Source organism: Lissotriton vulgaris, chromosome 10 (genome assembly GCF_964263255.1).
Source record: "Lissotriton vulgaris chromosome 10, aLisVul1.2, whole genome shotgun sequence".
NCBI classification, from domain to species: Eukaryota; Metazoa; Chordata; class Amphibia; order Caudata; family Salamandridae; genus Lissotriton; species Lissotriton vulgaris.
The window spans coordinates 890,930,974-890,944,761 of record NC_141698.1 but is presented as its reverse complement, the minus strand read 5'-3'; the positions used below and the strand labels follow the sequence as shown (position 1 = coordinate 890,944,761).

The window sequence follows — 13,788 nt, the reverse complement described above, 5'->3', positions numbered from 1 at the left end:
TGGCCATCCGAGGCGGGCAACTGCCCCGTTCCTTCTACTAAGGCAAGAAACCTCAGAATTAAATTTGACAATAAACTAAAGTTTGCAAAACAAATCAATCATTTAACCTTCTACTGTTTCTTTAATTTGAAAATGTTGCGAAAAATCTTGCCATTTATTCCATTGAACCTCAGGTAAACGGTCATAGGAACTCTAGTCCTCTTGAAAATCGACTATGGTAATGCGCTACTCTTGGGGCTTGACAAAGGCCAGACTGCCTAACTGCAGTATTTCAGAATGTGGCAGTATGAGTACTACTTGATATTCCCAAATATCATCCCAAGTCCGCGAGTATAAGGCAGCTTCACTGGCTCCCGGTCCAACAACAAGTAGAATTTAAAGCTCTCTGTCTTGTGCATAAGGGATTATATGGTGGGGGAGCCACAGACATTCAGAGACTATTCAGCTGGTATTCCCTGCGACTGAATCTTAGATCAGCCAACACAGGACTAGTACAGGTTCCCAAATATACAAAAAGCCAGATGGGGAGGCAAAAGCCTCTCCTGCCGAGCAGCCAAATTATGGAACACGCTACCTATCACCCTTAGACTAGTCTAATAGGCCTCTCTTTAGGGAATTGGTCAAGACCTGGCTTTTCCCTCAGCAATAAGCCTCGGACGAGCCAGTGCAACGAAAACAAGTCACTCCTAGCGCCAAGACGCCTCTGCAATTGAGCGCTTTATAAGTATGTCAGTCAATCAGTCACTGTGTTGTTGTATGAAGTGTTGCACAAATACTTTACACATTGCCTCCTAAGTTAAGCATGACTGCTCTGTGCCAAGCTACCAGAGGGTTGGCACAGGATAAATGAGGTTGTGTTGTGACCTACCATGACTAGTATTGTGGTTCCTGGTTGGACATGGTGCATGTTTTTGCTAAGCAGAACCCCAATTTCTAACAGGGATGGGCTGGAAAGGAACAGTGTAAAAGATTTTCTGTATAATGCATGAATGTCAGATGGAACCAACTAATCGCGCCAGCATTTTGGAATGATCTCGAGAGACAGTGGAGACAGATGGCTGATCTGAATTTAGTAACTCTGCTTTTGAAGGCGCAAGCATGGTTTTGGTAGAACATTTGGGGGACTTCACAATCCAACTCCCCCTGCACAAGCGATGTTGATGAATTGCTATGGAGAGCACCACCCCTTGCAAGGGAGGGGCTTCCATAAGTGACAGCTTCACAGATTCTAGGGATGACTGCAAGTCTGAGGACTACGTACATCTGGCCTTAAAACATTTTGTGTTGACTAGGATAATTTACATTTGGTTATAAAATGTATGTTAACGTTTAGCCCTCAAACGTATGCATTTATTTTCTTTATTATTTCTACAGCTTTTATCAAAAAGGTCTACTTGACATTGGCAGTTCAACTGGTTGTTACTGTTGGCATTATCTGTATGTTTATTTACTGGTAAGTTCTAATGATATGCTGATGTATATTGTACCATTTGCTTGTCTTAATGTACAGTTTGTTTTACTGTGAATGTATTTGGACTATTTCATGTCTTAAATAATTCCTTTGATTATGTAACATGAATCCCAACTTGTTTTCAAAACTTAAAACATGACTATACCAGTGACTAGAAAATCTTTTTGAGGTCCAGATCCTGGTATAACCTAGATTATCAGATATGATCTTCAAGCCCATAATTGCCCCCAGATTAAAATATATATATATATTTCTGTTGACCGTCTTGTGCCTCAATTTGCAGTATATTTCAAGAAGGATGGTTGACAGGGAATTCTTTCTTTTCTTTTATTTGATGTCTTTGTTCGAGCACTAGAGCGGCTGCGTAGGAGAGACCTCGGAGTCCATCTAAGTGGATTGCAAGAAGTGGGTATGGAGTAATCCGCATCCAAAGAAAATATGAGAAAAATAGTTCTTGGAGATTGGAATGTCAACCAAGGTTTGACGCAAATACTGCAGTAAACTATGTGTCTTCAGGGACGTCATTAATTAGAAATAAAAGTCTTAATTTCGATAGGTTAAACAGAAAGTAGGAGAGGGAAGAGACTTGTACATCTGTCATTGTGCCACAAAAATATGTGTTTCTCGACGGATGAATCGCAGGTCTTTTTGGACAGCCAACCTTAGATGTCTACTCTGCTTGTATGCTAACAGCAAAAGCTTAATGTGAAATGGAGTTTGCTTAGAATAATATTGGGCCATGAAGGGCCTTGTAAGGTGGGGGGGCAAGTATTGCACCCTATTCTTTGTGTGGTGAGAGCCAATTCAATAACAGTGCAGGACTGATCAGATCAAGGATAAGGTGGCTAGTGTAACTTTGCACGCTTTCAAGTTTGGCTGTATATGAGTCCTCCTCATCTTGCATTCCAGTTGTTGTTTCGGGAGGTCAGGAAGGGCAGCACCTAAATGTCCATTGGGGCAGGCGCATTAAGGTACAAGGAGGGCAAAATAGCTCAATAGACCTGTAATAACAAAAAGGCATTTTTGTGGCATTCTTAACTTATGGAATCATTGCCAGTTTTGTGTGTAGAGCAATATTGTCTTTCCAATCATTTTACGAAAGTGTTTGTGGAGGGCCTATGCTGTGTGGCCAGATGCACATCAGAAACAGAGTTTGTAAACCCTGCTAGAGGTATCTACGTTTTCAAGGTGTAAAGACAAAGAAATCAGTGGTCTTTTCCCCAAAAAATGCTGTTTCTCTTTCAGGAAGTAAGCCCAAGAACAACAATATAAGCGTGGTTAGAAAAGTTCTTGGAATGGTCTGACCTTCTGAACTTCCTCTGACTTTACTAGTTCAATACTAGGTACCTAGATCAATGTTTGTTTTATGCATCAGTCTCAAATCACAAAGCTTGTAAGGATCGACCAGTACAGTTGACTTAGACTTCGTGAACTTATTTAGGCATATAAAATGTCAAACCATACTTCCCGGCACACAAATAAAATGTCAAACACCCCTTCCTGATACGCACATAAAAGCACAAACCCTCCCTCCTGGTACGGAGGAAAATATCAAACTGTCCTTCCTGGTACTCCTGTGATTGCCCTTCATTGTAAATCCACTTTCACCTCAAAGGAGGTGCCCAAAACGGAGGAAATCAAACAATACTTTTCAATATCTTTTAAGAAACCCAGCTAAGTAAAAAGTTATATATATATATTTATTCGCATGTTAGAAGAAATATTATTGTATTCTTAACAAGCAAATCTCTTGAGAGTTACATGCTAGTTACAATCACCCCCTTTCTTTGGAAAACCCATGAGAATAAAAGTAGTTAATGGTTTCGAGATAGTGAGAGGCAGATCACTGTTCACCTTTCATTGCTTGATATCATCAAGTATTACCAAGTTATATCCTATGTAAGAACACTAACACGGGGTCCTTTTGCCTGAGTATAAGGAGCATAGATTATAAGGTGCACTTTCTCTGAAGATATTCTTTTTTTTTTTAAATACATTTTGTGTTGAACAGAGCAATAGGTAGCCGATGGTACAAAACATATTTCACTTTAAATTTCAATATCAATACATTTCAATACATTTCTAAAAAACCTTTGGATAGCAAACAAGAGATAAAAAGAAGATAAAAGGGAGCGAGATTCATTGAGATAAAAAAAAACAGTCAATATCATCATTAGAGCTTTCAAGAAATTATGTGCAAAATCCACAATTTATAAAGAGCAACTGCAAAGTGCAAAACTGCAATAAAGTGCTACTGCAAAGTGAAAAAGGTACAATAAAGTGCAATCTTAAAAGTGCTAGTGCAAGCTAGTGCAAATCAACAAAAGATGCTAATGAAGTGCAAATGTCCTAAAAAAAACTGTAGCATTCATAGATGAAACGACTGTTAAGAATGAAAAAACTTTTATTATCTAATCTCGATTTTCTTTTCGAATCATCCTCCCTTCAATTGTTCTAGATTCCCAAAATGTTTCCAATTCTTTTCAAATCTCCCGATGGCTCCCACTCTGCTAGCATAGGCTTTTTCAAAAAGACAGGTTCTCCTCATTTTGTTAAACCATTTTAATTGTGATGGGATCTCCCTGGATTTTCAGTTTTGAAGTATTAAAGATCGAGCAACAGCACAAGATATAAATATAAATACTTCTTCAGCTTTATTAAACCTGCTCCTATCCTTGCATATACCGAACAGGGCCGCTTCTACCACTGGCAGAAATGTTTTCCCAATGGCCTGTTCGATATCTGCAAATATCCCCTTCCAAAAAGATTCTAGCTGCTGACAAGCGAAGAAAATATGGTGCCATCCTCCCTGACCACCAGCTATACATCTAAAACACTTGTTCTCAACTTCAGGGTACATCCTCTCCAAAGCCTCTGTGTAAAATACGCTAACCAGCGAGATAGAAAGGACATTCTCTTATAATTGGCTGCGCGTAGAGATTTATTTCCCAGCTGGCAGAGAACCTCCCAATCCTTAGAAGAGAAAGTACACTGAGTCGAGAGACTTATTTTATCCAAATGTCTGTCTATTGGTGCGGTTTGTCCAGAGCAATGAAGCATCTTGTACCAATGTCCTATACCTTTATTTTTTCCTCCATAAAGGGCTGTTAACAAGACATTAGGAGAATTAAGCAGACCACTTATCTCTTTTCTGATGAAATAGACAATCTGTAAATATTCAAAAAAAGTCGGTCGCCTGGGATTATTGTTCTAGCTAACACCTCCTGCCAGCTAATTACCATGTTTTGGACTACCAGATGTCTCAACTCGCGAAACCCGCAAAGTTCCCAATTTTTTATGTAGTTCAAACTTACTTGGAGACCTATTTGAATACATTCAATTAAACTTAATTAATGGGAGCCATCGGAACCATGTTTTTTCAAAAAGGAGCGACAGTCTTGACGCATATTCTCTCAGCGTCTTGTATCTTGACCTCTTTGGAAACTTTGCAGTTTTCAAAAAGATTGGAATTTGAGAACCTGCCTCTTGTAGCATCTTTTCAAGAAAAAAGTTATCTCTTGTCTGATTAACCCTCAGTAATCCTGCCACTATATCAAAAAAAAAAAGTTGAGAAACTTGTTTTTCAAAAATTATTGAGATGTATAGCATACATGACAATGACATGGACACTAGCTTTATAAATTGCAACTTTTTAATTTTTCTTTTACTTTATAGATGCTATTTCAGTTCTGCATCTATTTAGATTTTGTGCATGGGAATACAAAACGATTCTATATACATTCATATATACACATAAGAAACCAAATGGAAAAACAAACAATTAGATATGTACAATGAGTCAACAACTTACATACAACACATTCTTGGCCATCCATTCATACAGATACACATACATACTGGTCCCAGTGTCAAAATAAACTTTTTGTTCAACAAATGAAGAGTCCTTTTTTGACGTATTTGACACTTAATTGTGACAGTTATAAGAAACCCAAAAATGTCTTTCAATAAATTGCCAAGAAGTTTTCAGAAAGATCAGGTGAATGACCCGGGACCAGGTCGGTCGACGCGTTTCGAGCCCTGTGACTGGCAGGGTTCTCCTCAGGACCAAACAGTGACTACAAAGAAAAGGAAAACACTAATAACTCTAGGGTTCTAAGAGATCAACACCTTGTTCACAACCAACCTTCCCTCAGCCTACCTCTAGTGTTGGGTCATGATTCCAACTGCGATTGCAGGCAAGTGTATTCCAAATGCAAAAGGGTGGAGAGGAAGTGCTGGAACAAAATGGGAAAACCAACGATAAGTGCAATGCGTTTAAAAGAGATTTGTGTGAGCTCGCACGTTTAGACTCATTCGTTAGGTGTGTGTGCATACCTGGGCTGTTGAAGATATCGAGGCTGTGTCTCTTGAAGTTCTAGCTCATTCGTGATGTAACGTTCCAATTCAGCTGAAACGATAAACGAAGAGAGCGTGTGATGGCGCTTACTATCTGGCGTGTGTTTGCCAATGCGTGGGAAGACTTGTGGGCCCATGCGGTGTCCTTCTTACCGATATTAAAGCTCCGCGCTGGTTCTTGAAAACAACCGCCGTTCATGTGATTCACTCCCCTTCGGTCTATTGGGACTGAGTGAGCACACTAACTGTTCTTTAGCTTGTAGGTGTGGCTACGTGCTAAAGGATTGTGGGGGATGTAGTCCCGTGGGTGTTGATCGGAAAGGCTGAGAAATTTACGTGTTGGGTTAGTAAATTTAGGAAATCTCATTCAGTCCGGATACTGCTGTATCGAATTTCATTATTAACATGGCTTCTCTTTGGTTTAGTCGTGCCTCGAGATTGCCACCTCTCGGATCATTTTCAATTTTTGACATGACAGTCCACTTAAGCTTGGTTTTGTCGTGTTTCATGGCTGCCCAGTGATTGACTAGAGGTGCGTTTTCCACTTCTCTACGTATCCTTGATTTGTGTTGGGTAATACGTTGCCTGACTTCTTGGGTTGTTCTTCCTATGTATACCATAGGGCATGGACAGATAACAGCGTACACGACATTCCTTGTCTTACAGTTGGTAAAAGCCTCGTGTTTCCAATTTATGTTGTTGAATGAGAAGACTGACTCTTCTATTGTTTCTTCACAGCAGATACATGTTCCACATTTGTGGTGTCCTATGGTCGGTGGAAAACTGAATAGACTTCTTAGGGTTGGGCCTTTCTCAATGGGTAATGCTGCTCTCACGATGTGATTGGCCACACTTTTTTCTTTTTTGTGCGCAAACAAGGGTGGTGTTTTAAAGTCCTCATGTAAATCTTTTATTAAATGCCAGTTAGATGTAATCAATTTCTTAAATTGATTAGTGGCTGGACAGAAGGTAGACACACAAGCCAGTCGTTTTTGTTCCACTTTGGAATTTTTCTGCAAAAGGGATTCACGTGGCGTCCACCATGCCCTTTTTAGTGAATTTTTTAGTAGTTTATTTGGGTATCCTCGTTGGAGAAGCCTCTCCTTCAGTAGGTTGGCATGTTCAAAGTAGTCCTCTTTTCGTGAACAATTCCTCCGGATCCTTAGGAATTGTCCAAAGGGGAGATTTTGTCTTAGGCTGCGTGGGTGATTGCTGGAATACAGCAACGCCTTATTTCTGTCTGTCGCTTTTCGGAAAAGGGTAGTTCCAAGTCCTCCGTCAGATGGTTCAATTTTTACATCCAAAAATGTGATCGATGTATTGGATGATGTGCAACTGAATTTTATATCATTGCTTCGTGCATTCAGCCAGTTAACAAACTCATTCAGGGTTTCAGGGTTTCCAGTCCAAATGAGGAACACATCATCTATGTATCTCATATAGTGAGAAATCTGTTCTTTATTTATTATTTCAAATACAATCTTGCTAAAACAGAAAAGGAAGCATTATTGGCGTTGAAAAATGATAGATCAGTTGTTATAAAGCAAGCGGACAAAGGGAGTGCAGTGGTAGTCTGGGACATTAACAAATACAAAACAGAACTCCACCGACAATTAAATGATGTCACCTGCTAGAGACGCATTCCAAAAAATCCCACGAATGAATTCCAAAACCAACTGTTCCAAATCATTCAAAAAGGATTCGACCAAGGCTTTGTGGGCCCAAAGGAATTGGCATTTCTGCAGAACAAAAATACGAGAACCCCAGTATTCTATGTACTGCCAAAAATTCACAAAGACGAAAACAACCCTCCAGGGCGTCCAATAGTTTCCGGATGTGAATCCCTTTTCGAACCGGTAGCCAAGTACATAGACTTCTTTTTGAAACCGTTTATTGAAATGGTTCCAGCTCACCTCAAAGACACGACTGCATTTCTTCAAAAGATCGAGACGATACAGTTTGATAAAAATCAACAACTAATGGTCACACTAGACGTCGTCTCACTCTATACCCAGATCCCCCAAGACCAAGCTCTTGAGACATTGTCTTTCTTCCTGGATAAACGTGACAGACCGGTCCAAGTACCCACGGAATTTATATTAGAGCTGGCAACTTTGGCTCTGCAAAAAAACTTTTTTTCGTTTGATTCTGAATACTTCTTACAGATAAAAGGAGTAGCTATGGGGTGTCCATTTGCCCCGGAACTAGCGGTAATGTTTATGGGACTCTATGAACCAAAATTCATCTATAACGACAATCCTTTTAAAGAACAGATTTCTCACTATATGAGATACATAGATGATGTGTTCCTCATTTGGACTAGAAACCCTGAAACCCTGAATGAGTTTGTTAACTGGCTGAATGCACGAAGCAATGATATAAAATTCAGTTGCACATCATCCAATACATCGATCACATTTTTGGATGTGAAAATTGAACCATCTGACGAAGGACTTGGAACTACCCTTTTCCGAAAAGCGACAGACAGAAATAAGGCGTTGCTGTATTCCAGCAATCACCCACGCAGCCTAAGACAAAATCTCCCCTTTGGACAATTCCTAAGGATCCGGAGGAATTGTTCACGAAAAGAGGACTACTTTGAACATGCCAACCTACTGAAGGAGAGGCTTCTCCAACGAGGATACCCAAATAAACTACTAAAAAATTCACTAAAAAGGGCATGGTGGACGCCACGTGAATCCCTTTTGCAGAAAAATTCCAAAGTGGAACAAAAACGACTGGCTTGTGTGTCTACCTTCTGTCCAGCCACTAATCAATTTAAGAAATTGATTACATCTAACTGGCATTTAATAAAAGATTTACATGAGGACTTTAAAACACCACCCTTGTTTGCGCACAAAAAAGAAAAAAGTGTGGCCAATCACATCGTGAGAGCAGCATTACCCATTGAGAAAGGCCCAACCCTAAGAAGTCTATTCGGTTTTCCACCGACCATAGGACACCACAAATGTGGAACATGTATCTGCTGTGAAGAAACAATAGAAGAGTCAGTCTTCTCATTCAACAACATAAATTGGAAACACGAGGCTTTTACCAACTGTAAGACAAGGAATGTTGTGTACGCTGTTATCTGTCCATGCCCTATGGTATACATAGGAAGAACAACCCAAGAAGTCAGGCAACGTATTACCCAACACAAATCAAGGATACGTAGAGAAGTGGAAAACGCACCTCTAGTCAATCACTGGGCAGCCATGAAACACGACAAAACCAAGCTTAAGTGGACTGTCATGTCTAAAATTGAAAATGATCCGAGAGGTGGCAATCTCGAGGCACGACTAAACCAAAGAGAAGCCATGTTAATAATGAAATTCGATACAGCAGTATCCGGACTGAATGAGATTTCCGAAATTTACAAACCCAACACGTAAATTTCTCAGCCTTTCCTATCAACACCCACGGGACTACATCCCCCACAATCCTTTAGCACGTAGCCACACCTACAAGCTAAAGAACAGTTAGTGTGCTCACTCAGTCCCAATAGACCGAAGGGGAAGGAGTGAATCACACGAACGGCGGTTGTTTTCAAGAACCAGCGCAGAGCTTTAATATCGGTAAGAAGGACACCGCATGGGCCCACAAGTCTTCCCACGCATTGGCAAACACACGCCAGATAGTAAGCGCCATCACACGCTCTCTTCGTTTATTGTTTCAGCTGAATCGGAACGTTACATCACGAATGAGCTAGAACTTCAAGAGACACAGCCTCGATATCTTCAACAGCCCAGGTATGCACACACACCTAACGAATGAGTCTAAACGTGCGAGCTCACACAAATCTCTTTTAAACGCATTGCACTTATCGTTGGTTTTCCCATTTTGTTCCAGCACTTCCCCTCCACCCTTTTGCATTTGGAATACAATTGCCTGCAATCGCAGTTGGAATCATGACCCAACACTAGAGGTAGGCTGAGGAAAGGTTGGTTGTGAACAAGGTGTTGATCTCTTAGAACCCTAGAGTTATTAGTGTTTTCCTTTTCTTTGTAGTCACTGTTTGGTCCTGAGGAGAACCCTGCCAGTCACAGGGCTCGATACGCGTCGACCGACCTGGTCCCGGGTCATTCACCTGATCTTTCTGAAAACTTCTTGGCAATTTATTGAAAGACATTTTTGGGTTTCTTATAACTGTCACAATTAAGTGTCAAATATGTCAAAAAAGGACTCTTCATTTGTTGAACAAAAAGTTTATTTTGACACTGGGACCAGTATGTATGTGTATCTGTATGAATGGATGGCCAAGAATGTGTTGTATGTAAGTTGTTGACTCATTGTACATATCTAATTGTTTGTTTTTCCATTTGGTTTCTTATGTGTATATATAAATGTATATAGAATCGTTTTGTATTCCCATGCACAAAATCTAAATTGATGCAGAACTGAAATAGCATCTATAAAGTAAAAGAAAAATTAAAAAGTTGCAATTTATAAAGCTAGTGTCCATGTCATTGTCATGTATGCTATACATCTCAATAATTTTTGAAAAACAAGTTTCTCAGCACTGGCAAATGTATTGTTTTCTTTAGTTTATATTGACTCAGCCTTGCTGAGTTTAGGAGTCAAGACCCTTTTTGTTTCCTAAACTATATCAAAAAAGGCAGCTTCATAGTAGGTCTTTAAATGGGGTAGAGCCAAACCTCCTTGATCTACTGAGAGTTGTACTACGGGCAGCTTGACTCTCAAAGCGTTATTGCCCCAGATAAATCCTCTCAGCATTGTTTCCAGCTCTTTAAAGAAACCTAAATTAATTTTAATGGGAACATTGCTGAACAGAAATATAAGCAGGGGCAGCACTGACATTTTAATCAATGATACCCTGCCTATTAATGATAGAGGAAGTAAAAGCCATTGATCTAGAAGGTTCCCAATTTTGTTCTTCATTCTAGTATAATTCAGGACAAAAAGCTTATCATTTTCGCAAGTAACGAAGATACCCATGTATCTAATTGGGTCGCTTCTTGTAGCTTGGGCCTGTAAATAAATAGGAAGAAAATGTAAATCGGTGTTCAATGCAAGGACCTCGATTTTTTTGGCATTTATTTTATAGCCCCCTATCTTTTCATTGTCCTTGAGCTCTCTCATTAGGTTCTCAATATTTTCCTTTTTAGGTGTTAAATAAAGGATAATATCATCGGCAAACAGCTTTAGCTTTGACCTACCAATGATGGGGGGCTAAATAACCACATTATCCCTGATCTTTACCACTAGAGGCTCAATCAAGAAAGTGAAGAGCAAAGGGGACAACGGGCAGCCCTGCCTTGTTCCCCGATTTACCTTAATCTTCCCGGCCTGTTTTGCATTAATTATTACTTGAGCCGATGCTCCCTCATAGATATTTTGTAACAACTCAATAATTAGGACCGGGAATCCAAATTGGCCTAGAGAATAAAACAGTGTTGCCCAGCTGACCAAGTTGAACGCCTTTTCCGCGTCGACCATTAAAATACAAGCTGGAATCAAATTAATATTAAAATAGTCCAATGCCTGTATTAGGAACTCTGTGTTTTCTGCCATACAGCGTCCTGCAATAAACCCAGTCTGATCTTGGTGGATTACTTCCTGGGCTGTGAGTACAAATCTTTCTGCCCATATTTTCATAAGGATTTTATAATCCGAATTTAATATGCTAATTGGTCTGTATGAATTCACGTTGTCTTGGTTTTTATCTTTTTTAACAAAACATATAATTGTGGATTACTTAAAATCCACGGGGACATGCCCACCTAATCTAATATAATTAAATAGCTTTTTCAAGGGTATTACTAGTTCTTTAAAAAAACTTTGTAAAATGTAATTGGGTGCCCATCCTGTCCACAAGCCTTTGCCCCGGATGTTGCCTTTATACATTCTTGTATTTCAGAAGTACTTATTTCGAGCCAGATTTGGTTAACCCGATTTTCTGAAATTCTGGGGATCTCTATATTTGGAAAATATTCCTGGCTCATTTCTTCCTCTACCTGGTATTCCGTAGAGTAAATGTTTTCGAAATGGTCCAGGAAGATCCTTGAGATCTTGTCCCCATTTACCTCCTCCAGTCCACTCTGAGGGTCTCGGATTTTCACTATCTTTGATGACTCCTGCCTCTTTCTCGCAGAGTTAGCCAGTAATTTCCCCACCAGCTGGCTGTCTTCGTAGACGTTTTGCTGGAAGGCTTTCGAGCTATTTATCTCCTCCAGAATAAAAAAATCCCGTAAAAGTGCTTTGGCCTGTTCTAATTGATTCGAGTGCTGTTGGAACGGTAGGGCATATTCCTTCTCTACGGCTGACTGTAGCTTAGATATTTTTAGCTTTCTTTCATTCGCCTGAGCACTGGTATACGCGATAATCTGGCCGCGTGCTGCTGCTTTAAATCCGCCCCATACTGAAAAGGGTTCAGCTGTATTATCATTCATTTCAAAGAATTCTGTAATCCACTCTCTAAATCCTGAAACCCAGTCCTGGTGTTGGAGCAGGGTACGATCCAGCTGCCACCTGGGACGCTCCCCAACCACCCCTCCAAATACTAGCTCAAGTTAGATTCTGCCGTGGTCAGAAAACGGATTGCATCCAATCTGAGTTTTTGAGATCTGAAGAGATCTAGATATCAAAAAGAAATCTATTCTGGATGCAGTCCGAAACCGATGGGAATACAATGTAAAAGATTATTTTTCTACATTCCTGCAGCGCCAGGGATCACGTAATTGATATTCAAGTAAGAGCGCTTCAAAAAAACATTTTGTTTTAGGCATTAACTGCTTCTGTTTCTTATTAGAAGTGTCCCTTTTCAAATCTTGAATATAGTTAAAGTCCCCTCCTAGAATAATCTGCCCTGGGGCAAAACATTTTGTTTTAGGTTTTAACTGCTTTTCTCTGAAGATATTCGTAATGAATTATTCAGTCTTTCATGTTCTCTTAATTTGTGCTTAAAATATTGTCCCTTTCATTAATTAAGCCCAGATTACGTGTCTGGCATTCCACAGACTGCCAGACTCTCGGGGTTGCAGCGGTGGTGGTCTCCCGACCACCCTATTATGACTAGGATGGTGGGACCGCCACAGGCCACCGCAGCAGCTAGGAAATCACTGTTCCTTGGCGATGTTGCAGCAGTCAGGAGGCCACAATATGCTGCGCTCCCGCCAAGCAAATGACAAATTTTCGCTCCGCCGGTAGTGTCATGGAGGTTCCTCCGCCCTAAACACTGTAGTGGAGAGGAAACAAAAGCTGCCCTGCAGGACCTCTGTGCCTCCTCCACATGGGAATACAAAAAGTCTATGCCGTGCAGGAACTGTTTTTGGCGTTCCGATTGCGCTGCCCATTTTCAGAGGCACCGCTGTGGGAACGCCAGCCAGGAAACCAGCCCGCCAGACAGGAAGAAACTCCTAATCTGGTGGGGTGCTGTGACCACAGCTTTGACGGGGTGGACCCAGCGCCGCACCACCAAACTCATAATCAGACCTTAATGTATTCTTGTTTGGTGCTGGGTTATATTTTAATAAGTCTTCTTACATTTTTAAATATTTATTTTTTTATTTTTTTAAACACGTTTATTTTATGAAGATTTGGTGGCAGATGAGCACAATGTTCACAGTGTATCCATATAGTAAAAGCAGGAGAGCATAGCAACGTTTTTTTTAAAGTTGTGGAATAAAGTCTCTTAGCTGAGAACGACAGATGAGTTATGCAGTGATGTCCCTAAGGAAGAGACTAGGATCTTTTTACGAGTGGCCCGTTAATTGCAATGGACCTGTTAAGAGGAATTACTGCATACAAATTACGGGTTCAGCTTGGACTCTGCTATTCACTGGTATCCTTAAATATTTTTCCCTGATGTTATGATAAGTAAAAACGTGGTGCATGAGTTTATTAAGTCTGAATTCGACATCTTAGCATCTTCATTGATTAATTCCCTGCTGCGTGTTTGGACCCTAGAGCACTTTTCATACATTTATTGTTAATTACAATGT

General features: G+C 40.3%; 1 protein-coding gene across 1 annotated transcript in view; it reads left to right on the top strand.

Annotated features, from left to right (window-relative positions):
- The window catches only part of LOC147688954 (protein lifeguard 1-like), a 206,904-nt gene that overhangs the window by 70,034 nt on the left and 123,082 nt on the right, over positions 1 to 13,788 (top strand). Inside the window, exon 3 of the mRNA XM_086941860.1 lies at positions 1,375 to 1,453. Within this exon, the coding sequence (XP_086797986.1) occupies positions 1,375 to 1,453 (79 nt within the window). The remainder of the gene's footprint in view (positions 1 to 1,374; positions 1,454 to 13,788) is intronic.